This window comes from Aspergillus versicolor (assembly GCF_001890125.1).
Source record: "Aspergillus versicolor CBS 583.65 unplaced genomic scaffold ASPVEscaffold_9, whole genome shotgun sequence".
Classification (NCBI taxonomy): Eukaryota; Fungi; Ascomycota; class Eurotiomycetes; order Eurotiales; family Aspergillaceae; genus Aspergillus; species Aspergillus versicolor.
In genome coordinates this window covers 471554-484335 of record NW_024467532.1, presented here as the reverse complement: position 1 = coordinate 484335, position 12782 = coordinate 471554, and the positions used below count along the sequence as shown (strand labels likewise).

Here is a 12782-nt window from a genome sequence, read left to right as displayed (position 1 = left end):
AGTCTATCAGTAGGAACATCATTGAGTCCAGTGCAGCCAAAATAGCCAATCACAGGAAACTCTCTACAAGCCCTCGCAACTCAACCTCACTCAGCTCCTTCACCCCCAGCAGGTCATTGTCCAGACGGTCAGAAAAGTCACACCCATACGCTGGATCAAGACACCCAACGAGAGAGAAACCCAACATCGCCGCAGCAGCATCCGGCTTATCCTTCTTCAGCTCCTCCAGACCCTCCAGTCTCACCTCCTCCGTACCCTTAACCCTAACATCCCATTCAACCCCATCCCTCTCCCTCGCATACCGAATCAACCTACCCTGCGTAACACGCGCCGACTGCACATAAACAACACGATTCCTAGTCTCCTCTCGATTCTCAACAACACCCACAACCGCCCTCGCAATATCCTTCAACAGGGTAGCACTAAACACCACCTCACCCCCATTATACAGCGTCGCAGAATGCGCCTTCAAATCAACAATAAGCCCTGCCTCCAAACACCAGTCCAGAAACAGGCCATTCGCAATAGCCGTCCAGCTGAATCCAGGATGGGTCTTTGTCCGCTCGGTGAGATATCTCTGCGTCGCAGCCTTGGGCGCACAGACCGGTAATTCCACACAGAGCGGATTCACCGAGTCCATCCCGAATTCGGCGGGGATGAACCGCTTTACGCCTGCGGCGGCGGCGGCGTCGATGAGCGGGTTTTGGCTGCCAATTGCCAGGGTGGCGAGGCAGGAGACGAGGACTTCCGGGTGGGAGTCTTCGAGTGCGGCTGTTAGAGAGGTCACAGAGGTGAAGTCGGCTTCTTTGATGGTGAGGTTTGGGTGTGGTTTTAGCTTTGAGGAGCTTCCGCCGATGCGGGAGAGGACTGTTACGGGGTAATTTGAGTCAAGGAGGGTGGTGAGGATGGGGAGGCCGAGGTTGCCGGTTGCGCCGGCGAGGGCGATGTTGGGGAGAGACATTTGGTTACTGTAATTATATAGAAAGAGTTGTTTCTCTGGATTTATGTAGCTACTCTCATGGTAAATTTAGTAATTATTGGTTATATCTCCTGGTTTATTTGTAAGGAGGCTGATGGATTGCTTGTTGTTGCAAAAGTCTCCGACCTAGCCCTAACTCGGATGAATTTCGTTCCACGCTTGGGGTCAGAAACCGACATCGAGGACAAGTCTTTGAATGGTCTTCAAAGACGGCGTATGGGGTCTAAAGTGAATTCCCTTTTACTTGCTTGTGGTCCGGTAGGAGAAGCTGATTATAGACAATGAAGCCAAAACAGCCTGCAAAATACCCATACTATCTGTGCACTTTGAATGGATGAATTACATGAAATCTGGCCTGGAGTAATTAAAAACAACCTCTGTTATATTTCTAGTATATTTGGATTTCACTGTTTTCCAATCCAAATACTATTTCCTCTCGTTAGGTGAAGACCCTTTTTCAGATCCCAGTATCTGTTCATGTCTCTCCTATGTATACAATCTTCATTCCTGAATCGTCATCTACAGTTTCGCCGAAGCTGGTTCTCTACCATGCACCAAATCCCTCCAAAGCTCAACAGCCCCATCCCACATCCCATCCTCCTGAATCTCAACAGCCCCATCCGCCTTTAACGTCCTCACCTCCTTAAAACTCTTAGTCCCCCACCCCAAAACCCCAACCCCATGCACAAACCTCGTAAACGGTTCTATAAAAGCCCGCCGAATAACCCCCTTCTCATCCTCCCCGACAACCTGCCCATTCCCCCAGAACCAGATAAACTGGTCCGTCGCGTGCGTCACGCCCCATTCAACGGGTATCAACTTCTCCGCGCATTTCAGCCGGTACTCGATTCTGTAGCGATAGATCATGTTGTCCATGCTATCGCTAGCACCAAAAGCAGAGCTGGAGCCCTTGGTAAGTTCATATATCAGCCCTCGCTGCATCTTATGCACCTGCATATCCGCATAAACCCGCCCAAACGCATCAGACCAGTCCTTATACCCTCGTGGCAACTTATCACCCGGGAAATACCTCTTCATAAGGGTATCAACGGCGCCAGGCTGCGGGTAATCAGCGGCAAGGCGAGTCCGGACGGAGTCGGGTGTATTCTGCTTTGGCGGACGCCATGCGCCGTAGAGGAAGTGCTCGTCTGCGCATTCGCCGAGTAAGAGGCGGATTCCGCGCTGGCGGAGTTTGTGTGCGAGGGTGCCGTTTGTGAGGGATTGGAAGAGGGAGGTGCTGATGAAGGCTTTGTCTGTTGTTGGGCGGAATTCGTGAAAGTTTAGACTTGCTATTGTGTTGAGGAGGGTGGATGCTGGGGTTGAGCGGAGGGTGGATAGTTTCTGGGATGCGGGGAGAGAGGCGGGGATGTGTAGAGCTGAAGCAAGCTCGTTGAATTGGGTCTGTGCTGTAGAGGGGGATTTGGGCTGGATTGTAAATGAGTTGGACCAGATGCAGGCGCGCTTAATTATTGACGAAGGCTGGGGGAGGTCGAGGTCGTAGGCTAGTTGATAGCAGACGGAGTGTGCGCCTAGACAGTCAACAACCATTATGAAAAATAGATATAGGGAGAAATACCTGCGGAATATCCCCCGATTGTAATCTCAGACGGATTGCCGTTGAAAAGGCCGATATTGTCCCTTGTCCATTCCAGTGCCAACCGCTGGTCCCAGAAGCCGTGGTTTCCAACAGTTTCACCAACAGATGCAGCGTCACTTTCCAACTCAGAAGAGTACAGAAAGCCAAAGACGTTCAAGCGATATGCCGGCATAACAACAATAGCGTTGAAATCCGTCTCCCCAAGAAGAGCCGCAGGGGAGAACATATTCGGCGAGCCGAACTGCAGCCAACCGCCGTCTACAACCGTCAGTATACGACCAATGTTTGAAGAGCAGACACTTACGCATGAAGAAGAATACAGGCCATCCTGATACCGCATTAGACACAATTCACCCAGAGGACAGATACATACCATCCTTCGGAGGCGTCCCTAGGGGCACCCAAATATTACACTGAAAGCAATCCTCATCCCAGGGCAGTGGCGTCGCGTTCCGGAATGTAGGCTGCGGGCAGTTCCCAGTGCTGCCGGGACATTTAAACGGCGCCTCTCTAGTCCCGTATTGATATCCCGCAGGCAGTTTCTGGGACCTGCGCCATCGCTCTGGGGGCGCGATACCGTAGCGAACTCCGCCGAAGAAATTGCAGAGAGGCTTTCCGGTGGCTTTGGAAGAGAGAGTTGCGCCTTCTAGGTAGCCTCTGTGGCCGATGGCCTTTGGGTATGGTTTCTGGGTTGTTTCCATTGGAAGGTGTTCTGCTGTCTGGTGGTTATACAGGGTGTTATCGAGATTAGTTGGTTAACTCTGGAAGTCTACCGATATTTATAGCTGTCAATTTAAGCGATACTAAACTGTCGAGTTGGAGAAGTTGCAGATTGCCGGATACCCGAGACGTAGAGGGGAAGTGGGGGTTGTACTCCAGAGAGCAGAATCCTTATACGGAGTAGACAATAAGAACAGAAGATGCCAGCGAGGTGAGTCGGCACCAGATCTGGTTCCGCAGTTTTTCTAGTTCTCAGGCATTATACCAACACGGACCATTTGGAAATACTCCAACAATGAATGTTTATATGAACAATTTCAGCAGGCCAGGATATAGCCCAATTGATGGACTATCCTCAACCTTAATAATAAACTAAATCAAGTTCATATTGCACTACTATTATCATGAGTCTTATAATAGATGCTAACCCCGGACGCAGATTTGACACCGAATACAGACAGCCGACATGTCGGCAAAGCAGCCAATAACGTTATTATTTAGTTCAGGACTGCGTATCGAGCAATTATTGACGTTGCTATCATCTTCCCGCATGCGCTTATTTATTTAGTTCTTTGATATAAAAACAGCTCAGTGGAGGTGGAAGTATTGTAAATATTCTTCATTCTAATTTTTAAATAGCTAACTTCGTATTTTTGGGGTCATTGCATAATATATCCAAATATACACAGTATATATATATCACCCCAGCCATCCAATAGTGGAAGGCATAGAGATGATTCTGGTATATGTTCTAATGTACATATCGCGAACAGTCTGCGTTCAGTCGACACCGAGTAATCACGATAGACTTGCTGCCGTACAGCTGCCGCCGGTATTTCTAGAAGGAGGAATACCAGGTGCTATTTTTTCAAGCCTATCCACGCGACGTAGGCCGCGACATAGGCTTCTCAAAAGAGACCCTCCTCGATCCAGGCTTCGACCCGGCATGCCTCTCCTTCTCTCCAGAAGGTCTGCGCGACGCGGGCTTCGATCCAACGTTCTCCTTCTCTCTCTCAACAGAAGGTCTTCTCGACCCCGGTTTTGAGGAAGGTTTGACGCGAGAAGCCCGACGCGATGCAGGCGCGGACCCGGCGGGCACCATACTCGGTCTGCGCGAGACGGGGCGCGATCCGGTGTATGAGAGCGAGGCGCGGCGGCTGGCGCTTTCCTTGCGGGCGTCGGAGAGTTGCTGGGCGAAGGGGGACGTTTTGCGCATGGTTGGGCCTTTCCAGTAGATGATGTAGACGGAGAGGACGAGGAGGCAGGAGATGCAGACTGAGCTGTTAGTACTTGTTTTTATTCATTGGATGGTTAGAGACATACAGAGGATTGTAGAGGCGTATTCAAGATTGCGCGTTGGGGCACCGATATCTATACTTGTTAGCTTGGTTTAAAATTCGGTTGAAATGAGTTGAAGAACGTACTGCTGAAGAATGGAGTGGCAGGCACGGTGAGAACACCGGCGAGGAAATCTCTGGCGAAGCCATTGCCACCAGTTGCAGATGCAGAATACGGACCGTAGGCGCAGATCATATAGTCGATGGTCGTCATATAGATGGTATAGTTCGCAATGCCCACGATAGCGGCAAAGACCATGGTTCCCATCCAGTGGAGCGGGGGTCCCAGACTCGTCCACGCAAAGCCAATCAAACCGATAGGGAGGCACGGCGCTGTATACAATAACCACCAGAGTCGCGATTCATACTGCGCGTGCTCGTCGTCGGGGTTCTTCTGGCGCTTCATAGCGTTGCGGTGCAGCACTGGGTACATACTGAGCCAGGCGATGATGTACCCCACTAGAATGGGGATGAATGAAAGACCTATGGCCACAGTACTGAAGTTCCACTGTGCGTACACCAGACTGAAGGACTGGATGAACATGAAGATGAGAGCATCGCTGAATCCACTGAGCAGCGACAGGGTCAACACGATGGGCTCGGTGACCAGCATCCTGAACGGACGGAACATATGGTGTATGATCTGTTTGACAGAGAAGCGCTCCTTGAAGGACAGGAACTCATCAGGGCCACAGACATTCAACCCAGTCTCCTTGCGCTGCTTCTTCGCATAGTTGTTGATCATGATTGTTGACCGGGTTTCGGGCACCAGCACCAAGTGGCAGAGCTGAACAAATCCACCAAAGATCAGCTGAATCCACATCGCCCAAGGCCAAGGTTGAAAGGCTTCGACGAAGCCTCCAATCAGGGGGCCAAGGACTGAGCCACCGACCGAGGAGAACACCACACAGGCTACGGCGTAGTGTTGATGCTCGGGCTCCCACAGGTCTGCAATCATTCCCAGCGTGACGGAGCCACCAGCCAGACTGAGACCTCCAAACGCGCGACCAACCATGATCGTTGCGAAATTCGGCGCCAGGGCGACAGGCAGTTGCCAGATATTAGTGAGGAACATACTCAATTGCAGAATAGGCTTGCGCCCCAGTTCCTCACTCCACGGCGCCCATAACTCGCAGCCAAATGCATAGGTTATAAGGTAGATCATGGCACCACAGCGCGCCGCCTGGAGACTGACACCGAATTCTTCTGAAATACCACCAATGGCATTAGAATAAAGACTGGTGTTGAAGTTCATCGAGGTCTGGACGAGGAAGATGACGGTGATGATCATCCATTTCTTCCAGGACGGGAAGCAGAATCCCAGCTCCTCGTAGCAGTCGTCCTCATCGAGGATAATATAGCCATTGCGCTCCTTCTGATCGAGCGAGCGCCGTCCAGCAGCAGGGGTGTGGTTTGACGGCGGCCGTCGCGAGTCTAGCGAGACCGAAAAGGAGCGGCGCTGGTCGTGGATGGGCTGGAAGTCGACGATATTATTCTCGTCAGTGCCAGACGGAGACTCCTCGACCTCCTGCAGGACTCGGCCCGAGTTGGTCATTTTCACCGAATAAATGGCCGAATTGAGGGCCGAAGGACTGATTTCCGATGGATTCCGAACGAGCGGCCGACCGTATATTAAGCCGAGATGAGAGCGAGAACTGGGGAAAAGGCGCGGAGTCCCGGCTTTTAAAGCGAGCCCACCGCCGAACGACGGAGAAAGAAACGGAGTATCCGGGGAGCAGGGTCCGTCATTTGACATAAAACTCTGCCATTCCAAGGGGCAACCAGTGGTGGTCGCAAGTCGGCGACCGGGGGGCGTAACAGGAAGTCTTCTCCACGGGTTCCAGGAGATGGACGTCGATGATGTCGATGCTCGTCATCATCGCCGACCACGCCCAATGAAAGCCTCCAAGTTCTTGGCTGTCCTGGGACTTGGAGGATTAATTCATTTCCTGTGTGGACTGTGGACTGGTGTCTGCCATGCCAGGCCTGTAGCCGTCTCCCCCAGTTGCTGCATCAGGAACCTCAGCGGGCGATCAGAGACAAACTTTGCACTTCATCCACGGACAGGAACAAAATACACCGGTGTAGAAAACAGAAAAAGCAAAGAAATACATTCCGAGTCAGTGCCGAGCAGTAAAGACTCACTCTTGCAACTTGGCATGACCAAGGCTTTCCTTAGCGGTGCTTGTTGCTGCCCCTGTCTCTGCCCACATCCCCACCTTTTCATGGCATTATCCGGAGAACTCCGGACCGTAGACTGCACTCATTGTATCAAGTAGCTCCACAAGATGTCCTTGGTATGATTCAGCGCAAGTCTAGAGATACTGGCTACGGCCTTTTGATTGTTGGGTAAGGCGAGACATTTTTATTTGAATTGGTTATTACTCAATATTATCAAGCCCACTACCAAGGTCCCTGTAGATGTTACATGCTGTACATCAATTAATAACATACCCCCCATCAACAACCAGAGCGTGCCCCTGGACAAACGACGCCCTGGACGAGCTCAAAAACAGAACCGCGTCCGCCACCTCCCTGGGATCTCCCATCCTCCCCATCGGCGCAATCTTGACAGCCGGCGCCATCGCCTCAACCCTCTCCGGCGAGCTCGTCGTCATATTCGTATCTATAACCCCAGGACACACGCAGTTCACCCGGATCAGGTCTTTTGAGAAATCAATCGCATCCGCTCGGGTGAGGCCTATCACTGCCGCTTTGGATGCGCAGTACGCAGCTATACATCATTAACCATAGTCCATGGGTATTCTTGAATAGATAGATATCTCACCAGCTCCAGCCCTCGAAACAACACCCAGCTGACTGGCAACATTCACAATCGATCCGCGCTGCCCCGGTCTCCAGCTCTCTCCACCATCTTCCTCCTCCTTAAGAGGCGTCTGGGTAAGCATCCTCCTCAACGCCGCGCGCGAAACAAGCCACGTCCCGCGATAATTCACCCCATTAATAAAATCAAACTGCTGCGTCGAGACATCCGTCGACCGCGCAAAGTCATTCTGCAGGACCCCCGCGCAGTTGACGACGTAGTCGAGTCGGCCAAGCGTATTAAAAGCAGAGGTAATGAGGGTTTCTATGAAGGGTTCGGATGTTATATCCCCTGAGATGGCGAGGACATTTATATCTTTGTTTTTACTCTTGGAGAGGATATCGTCCCGGGTTTTGTCGAGGGCTGCTGGCTGGATGTCTGTTATTGCGATGCGGGTGCAGCCGGCTTTTGCGAATGCGATGGCCGTTGCGGCGCCGATTCCTGCATCTGTTAGAACTATAATATCAGAATAGATTGGTGGCTTGCCTCCTGCTGCGCCGGTGACGAGGGCGGCACCTGGGAAGGTTGTGGTCATATCTGCCGGTGTATTTACGAATGAACAAATCAATAATAAATTAGAGATGATAGTAAAAGGCAGAACAGTTGAAGTTGATATGAGGTCATGGTCGCAGCCCCGCATTGTCAGGCACAAAAGTGGGGATGTTGTAACTACAAGTATATTATCTAGATACTCTGGTAAAATCATATGCTAGACTAACTTTTAACATCAAAAGGTGGGGGTAGATATAGACTTTCAAGTCTTTATCTTCGTTTGTTACTTCTCCCCCTAATAATGACACACATAAGAATTGCTGCCATAACTCCCGCAAGTCCAGTCCAGACACCTGAGCTGGAACGTCGGTTGCTGCGTGAGGACATCTTGATGTAGACTTAAGATTGCTTAAGTGGTTTCTGGTGGAGATTGAAAGACCTAGGGTAAGGTAGAAGAGGCTGAAGGTTAATGGTTTTTTTACTGAGGTCGGGGGCTTTTATACTTGATTGCTAACTGGTTTTCATTGTTCGTTCGGTTCATTGTAGAGATAGGCTGTGTTTTATATGGAACTCTTGTCTTTGTTTTTATAACATATCTCGTCGGCCTTTCTTTGAACTACCTAAAACTTGTTGGCTAGTAGTAGTACAAAGCTTCGTTGTTTGGACTAGATTACTCTCCTAGCTTACTCTAAAAAAAGATAATAGTCTATTCTATTATACGCTAGCTCTGTTATAGAAATTAGAATTAGAGAGGTCAATTATAGGAGATCATGTTGATGGAGGATTATTTAATTCCATAATATCTCATCCTTCTCAACTCCGGCGAGGAACTGCCCGGGTCGGTCATAGTATGATAACATCATCATCCTGCTTGTATTATCTTGCAGTCGTGTTGCCAGCACCAGAGGAGTGAGTCCTCGACTATTCCCAAAGCTTGGGGAGCAGCCCTTCTTCAGGAGGAGTTGTACAATACTGTGATATCCCCTCCACACTGCACGCAGCAGGGGAGTAAAGAACATATCATCGACGCTCCATTTGTATTTTGACAGATTAGAGTTTGCCGGTGACCCGTATCGGTAGTAATCAGACACAAGAGATTGCATGCCGTCCGGCAGAAGAGGATGGTCGTGGAAGTCCATTTGGGACAGGAATTGCGGCGGAAGAAATACTCTTCGCTCGTATCGAGATGGCGAGATTTCCTGGTTCGAGCCCTCATCAGCGGTATCAGACTTGCCTGTAGATGACATGAAAGTAGACAGCGCACTGAACCTCGGCAGTATATCGGATTCATTCGCCTTGGACACCTGCATAACGAGCTGTGATGGGAAAGCGTTTGTATACTGAAAGAAGGGACAGTATAAAAATTCCACCTGGGCCCCTTTTTTCAAGAGGAGCTTGACAATGGCGTCTAATTCTTTATCAATGGCCCAGGTCAAGGGTGTACCCCCGCCATTGTCCCGACAGTTGATATCAGCCCCCTTTTCTATCAGCAGAGCCACAATCGCATAATAACCTTGCCTGGATGCGATATGTAATGGTGTGGCACCAGAAATGGCGGCCAAATTGGCGTTCGCGCCGCAGTCCAAGAGACGCTGTACTGTCAGTTTATTGCCATTTTGCGTGGCATAATGCAGTGGAGTATATCTAGAATTATCCGTTGAATCTAGAGGCGACTTCTCCGATAGTCGAGGCACGAGTTCGTGAAGATCAAAAGAAGGCGCTAGATGCATACCGTTAATCTGGCTTGGAGATCCTTTGCTATATTCAAGCTCCCAGTTATCTGTAACCAGGGCGCACTGACTAATTGCAGACACGAGTCCTTGATCCGAAAGCAATTCCAGGACAGGTTCCACCATCTTGTTCTCCATGCGGCCCCAGTGGTGAATCCAAAAATTAGAGGCATAAGAGAGGAAAGGAAAACGGCGCAGTCTACTCTCCAGCAACTGGTGGCTTGTGCATGCACCAGCCTTGAACTCATCGTAGCTCAAATACGTCAGACAGTTGACGGCAATATTCCTTCGGGCGTCTGGAAAATAATCTGAAATATTTGCCTTGAAATAATCTTTTGCAGTTTGGTGTACCAGCCGGATACTCTGACTGACTGAGTCAAGCACCACCAAGCCCGCGCATCCTGACACGACTTCCTGGATGTCACAGATGTTTGAAAGGTCCAGATTCGATGTCCCAGGTTCAATTGCAAGTGCATGCTGCATCTCGTCCACTGTGAGTAGCCTTTGAGCAACGACAACCCAAGAAAGCAGTGATTTGGAAAGGCTGCTTTCTATCCGTTGAAACGCGCCCTTATATGCCTGGTCTAGACCTGCATGGCCCGTGTCCATCTTGTTCAATTCGATAGTGATGGCCTTCTTCGTATGCTTGTCTTTCAGCGAGCCGATATAAAGCTGGGCCAGTAAAAACATTCCATCAGACGCCTTTGCAACCCGTAGTTCAATTTCGCTTTGCAATACAGCGTCCCGCTCAACAACCACCGATAAATGGCCTAGCTGGCTTGTGAGATACCGTCGAACATCTTCCTCGCTTGCATGTATCGGAAGCTGAACCATGTCTTCGCGGTTCGGTAGGATATTCGGTCTTGATGTCAACATTAAGCGTACATCTGCTATCTCCTGTAACTGGAGCATCTTGTTAAGAAGGTCTTTGCGAGTTGCATCATCTTTACACTCATCCAATGCGTCGATGACGACGAATGCAGTGGAATATCCGGTTACGGCGGAACGCAATTCTTCGAATATATCACGCGGTGATGGCTGAGTCCTTCGTTTACGGAACTGATCATGGAGGGTCCGAATGCCGGCAGGGACTATATCCTGTTCCAGCGACAGCTGTGATAGGAGCGAGGCAAGCAGGTCGTGGGATGCCTGGTCGTTCTGTTGTTGGTAGTTGCAGTATAATACTGCCACGCCAACTCTATCTGTCTCAGAAGTAGAATTGTCCAAATACCTCGAGCGTAAATAGTTCACCACTAGGGACGCTATCACCGTCTTGCCTGCACCAGGAATTCCAGGGCAGAATAGAGTCTGAGACGAGGTGCCGGACAGCCAATTTGTGAATCTCGCATCATTCAAAAACCACTGCCCTGTTCCCTCTTGGCAATTTCGATGGACGTCACTTTGGACTTTGTCGTAGTCAATCGGGCTCAGCCAACTGCGAAGGGTCTTACGGTATTCCTCTACACATGGCATTAGGGCTGAAACCAATGACACAGGTTTTACTCACCATCACCGGCAGATCTAATTGTATGAACATCACTTTGGATAACGGAAACATCATCTTTAATGCTGTTTACCGTCTCCGCCACCGATTGCATCACCTTTCCTGCAGTTGGAGCGTCCACCACTTGAGCCGGGGGGATAACCGAGAGAAGCTCCTTCGCAAAGGCAGCTGCAACCGCCGCTGCGTGCTCCTGCCAAACGTTATTCTTGTGCGAATCGCAATAGTCGCAGATTCCCCTAATGACTGCGCATGGGAAGCCATTCATCAAGCCTGCTGCTTCCATCTCGAAGCAAAGAACACCACCGCCCAGTCGGGCATTGATTTGATCGCGGAACACAGAGTCCTTAATAACCTGATTCCCTGAAGCAATCAAACCATAATGAACAGTTATCTCACGAGGTGGCCTCTTCAAGGCTCTCCGCCGGTCGCATCCTCGACAACTATTTTGATCTGCTGCGATTATTTGTCCGTTATAATCGCGCTTCCTACCGACATTACTGAAGCTGGGCCGTGGATCGAAAACTGTTGCGACGTGATTATAATCGGCCTCGAAGCAAACGTCCTCCAGGCTGTCCGACTTTGTGTATTTCAGCGCCAACTTTGGGTATTTGGTGGTCATATCTTCCAAATACTGGGGTATTGCAGATCCCTCCATCTCATGCTTGGACTCGAGTCTCGTCACAGCCGTAAGCAGCGCGCTGGGTAGATTGTTAAGGACCCCTGTTTGTCTGAAATTCTTCATTTGTTCTGCTTTCCCCATGTCCCATTGTATAACACCAGGGAGACCGTCAGCTGGCGTACTAACGACGACGTCCCCCAGCCTAACATTTGGAGGGACCCCTCCCCCGATTCCAACCATTAGGCCAAAGCGAATAGATGGGAAGGTAGATATCATCCTTGTTGCCACTGTCGCTGCCGAGCTCGTCCCGATCTCGCCTTTAGGGAGACAGGCGATGACGACGTTGTGATTGCTCATGGACCCGAGAGTGTATGCATTGTGGTCGTTGACGGGATTAGGAAGGCCGTCATGCCGCTGGTCCAGCATCGCTATTGCCGCTGTTTGCTCCTTGGGCAGTGCGCAGACCAATCCGACTGTGTAGTCATTATGCGAGTGAGCTTTTGAGGCCATTGCGGCTGAATCCCTGGCGATTTGACTGTCAACAATTATCGCGGGGACCTCGACCTCCAGGTGATTTCATCATCTACGACTGTACCGGGAAAATACATTCCTTGACTTTGTTTAAGCCACCGATGGAGTTGGAGGAAGTCCCAGCTGACGGTGGTAACTTGGAGGGGCTAAGTTGAGGCTGTGCATCGCGTGAGACAACCTACGATCACCTGAGGGTCATAGCGCTGAGTATTGTCCTCGTATACAGTATACATAAGTATAAATAACCAGGATGCCAGGTTGGACCTCCTATCGCTCCAAATATTCAGACCAAATAGCCGCGATTAGAGCTAGTCCATCAAATAGACGTCCAAATTGAAGGAAAGTAATCCAATATCTAGCCAAATACATAATATCCCCAGGCGTCTATATGCAAGCAGCACTACCAGAATCCCAAACTAAATCAGCAAAAGATACCGCCTCCAGGCTCA

The 12782-nt window shown here is 50.2% G+C and overlaps 5 protein-coding genes across 5 annotated transcripts; all 5 read right to left on the bottom strand.

Moving 5' to 3' along the window:
• Positions 1–49: 49 nt before the first annotated feature.
• On the bottom strand, positions 50–961 carry ASPVEDRAFT_198751 (aromatic alcohol reductase; the record flags this gene model as incomplete). Its single annotated transcript, XM_040809263.1, has 1 exon — positions 50–961. One exon carries the CDS (start codon positions 959–961, stop codon positions 50–52), a length of 912 nt encoding a protein of 303 aa, XP_040671288.1.
• Positions 962–1354: 393 nt separating this feature from the next.
• On the bottom strand, positions 1355–3467 carry ASPVEDRAFT_198750 (uncharacterized protein). The gene is made up of 4 exons (XM_040809262.1): positions 2950–3467; positions 2881–2904; positions 2556–2834; positions 1355–2508 (listed from the first exon to the last, which is right to left on the bottom strand). Exons 1-4 carry the CDS (start codon positions 3275–3277, stop codon positions 1499–1501), a joined length of 1641 nt encoding a protein of 546 aa, XP_040671287.1. The 5' UTR covers positions 3278–3467; the 3' UTR covers positions 1355–1498.
• A 703-nt stretch (positions 3468–4170) lies between these two features.
• On the bottom strand, positions 4171–6188 carry ASPVEDRAFT_86867 (uncharacterized protein; the record flags this gene model as incomplete). The annotated part of the gene is made up of 3 exons (XM_040817927.1): positions 4171–4571; positions 4620–4667; positions 4721–6188. 3 exons carry the CDS (start codon positions 6186–6188, stop codon positions 4171–4173), a joined length of 1917 nt encoding a protein of 638 aa, XP_040671286.1.
• An 844-nt stretch (positions 6189–7032) lies between these two features.
• Positions 7033–8038, bottom strand: ASPVEDRAFT_45053 (SDR family NAD(P)-dependent oxidoreductase). Its single transcript, XM_040813194.1, has 3 exons — positions 7944–8038; positions 7422–7898; positions 7033–7367 (listed from the first exon to the last, which is right to left on the bottom strand). The coding sequence occupies exons 1-3, from the start codon at positions 7990–7992 to the stop codon at positions 7072–7074; spliced, it is 822 nt and encodes a 273-aa protein (XP_040671285.1). The 5' UTR covers positions 7993–8038; the 3' UTR covers positions 7033–7071.
• Positions 8039–9334: 1296 nt separating this feature from the next.
• Positions 9335–12312, bottom strand: ASPVEDRAFT_137888 (uncharacterized protein; the record flags this gene model as incomplete). The annotated part of the gene is made up of 2 exons (XM_040807445.1): positions 9335–11114; positions 11183–12312. Coding segments are annotated over 2 exons (2910 nt in total), but the record flags the coding sequence as incomplete, so codon positions are not given.
• Between the last annotated feature and the right edge of the window lie 470 nt (positions 12313–12782).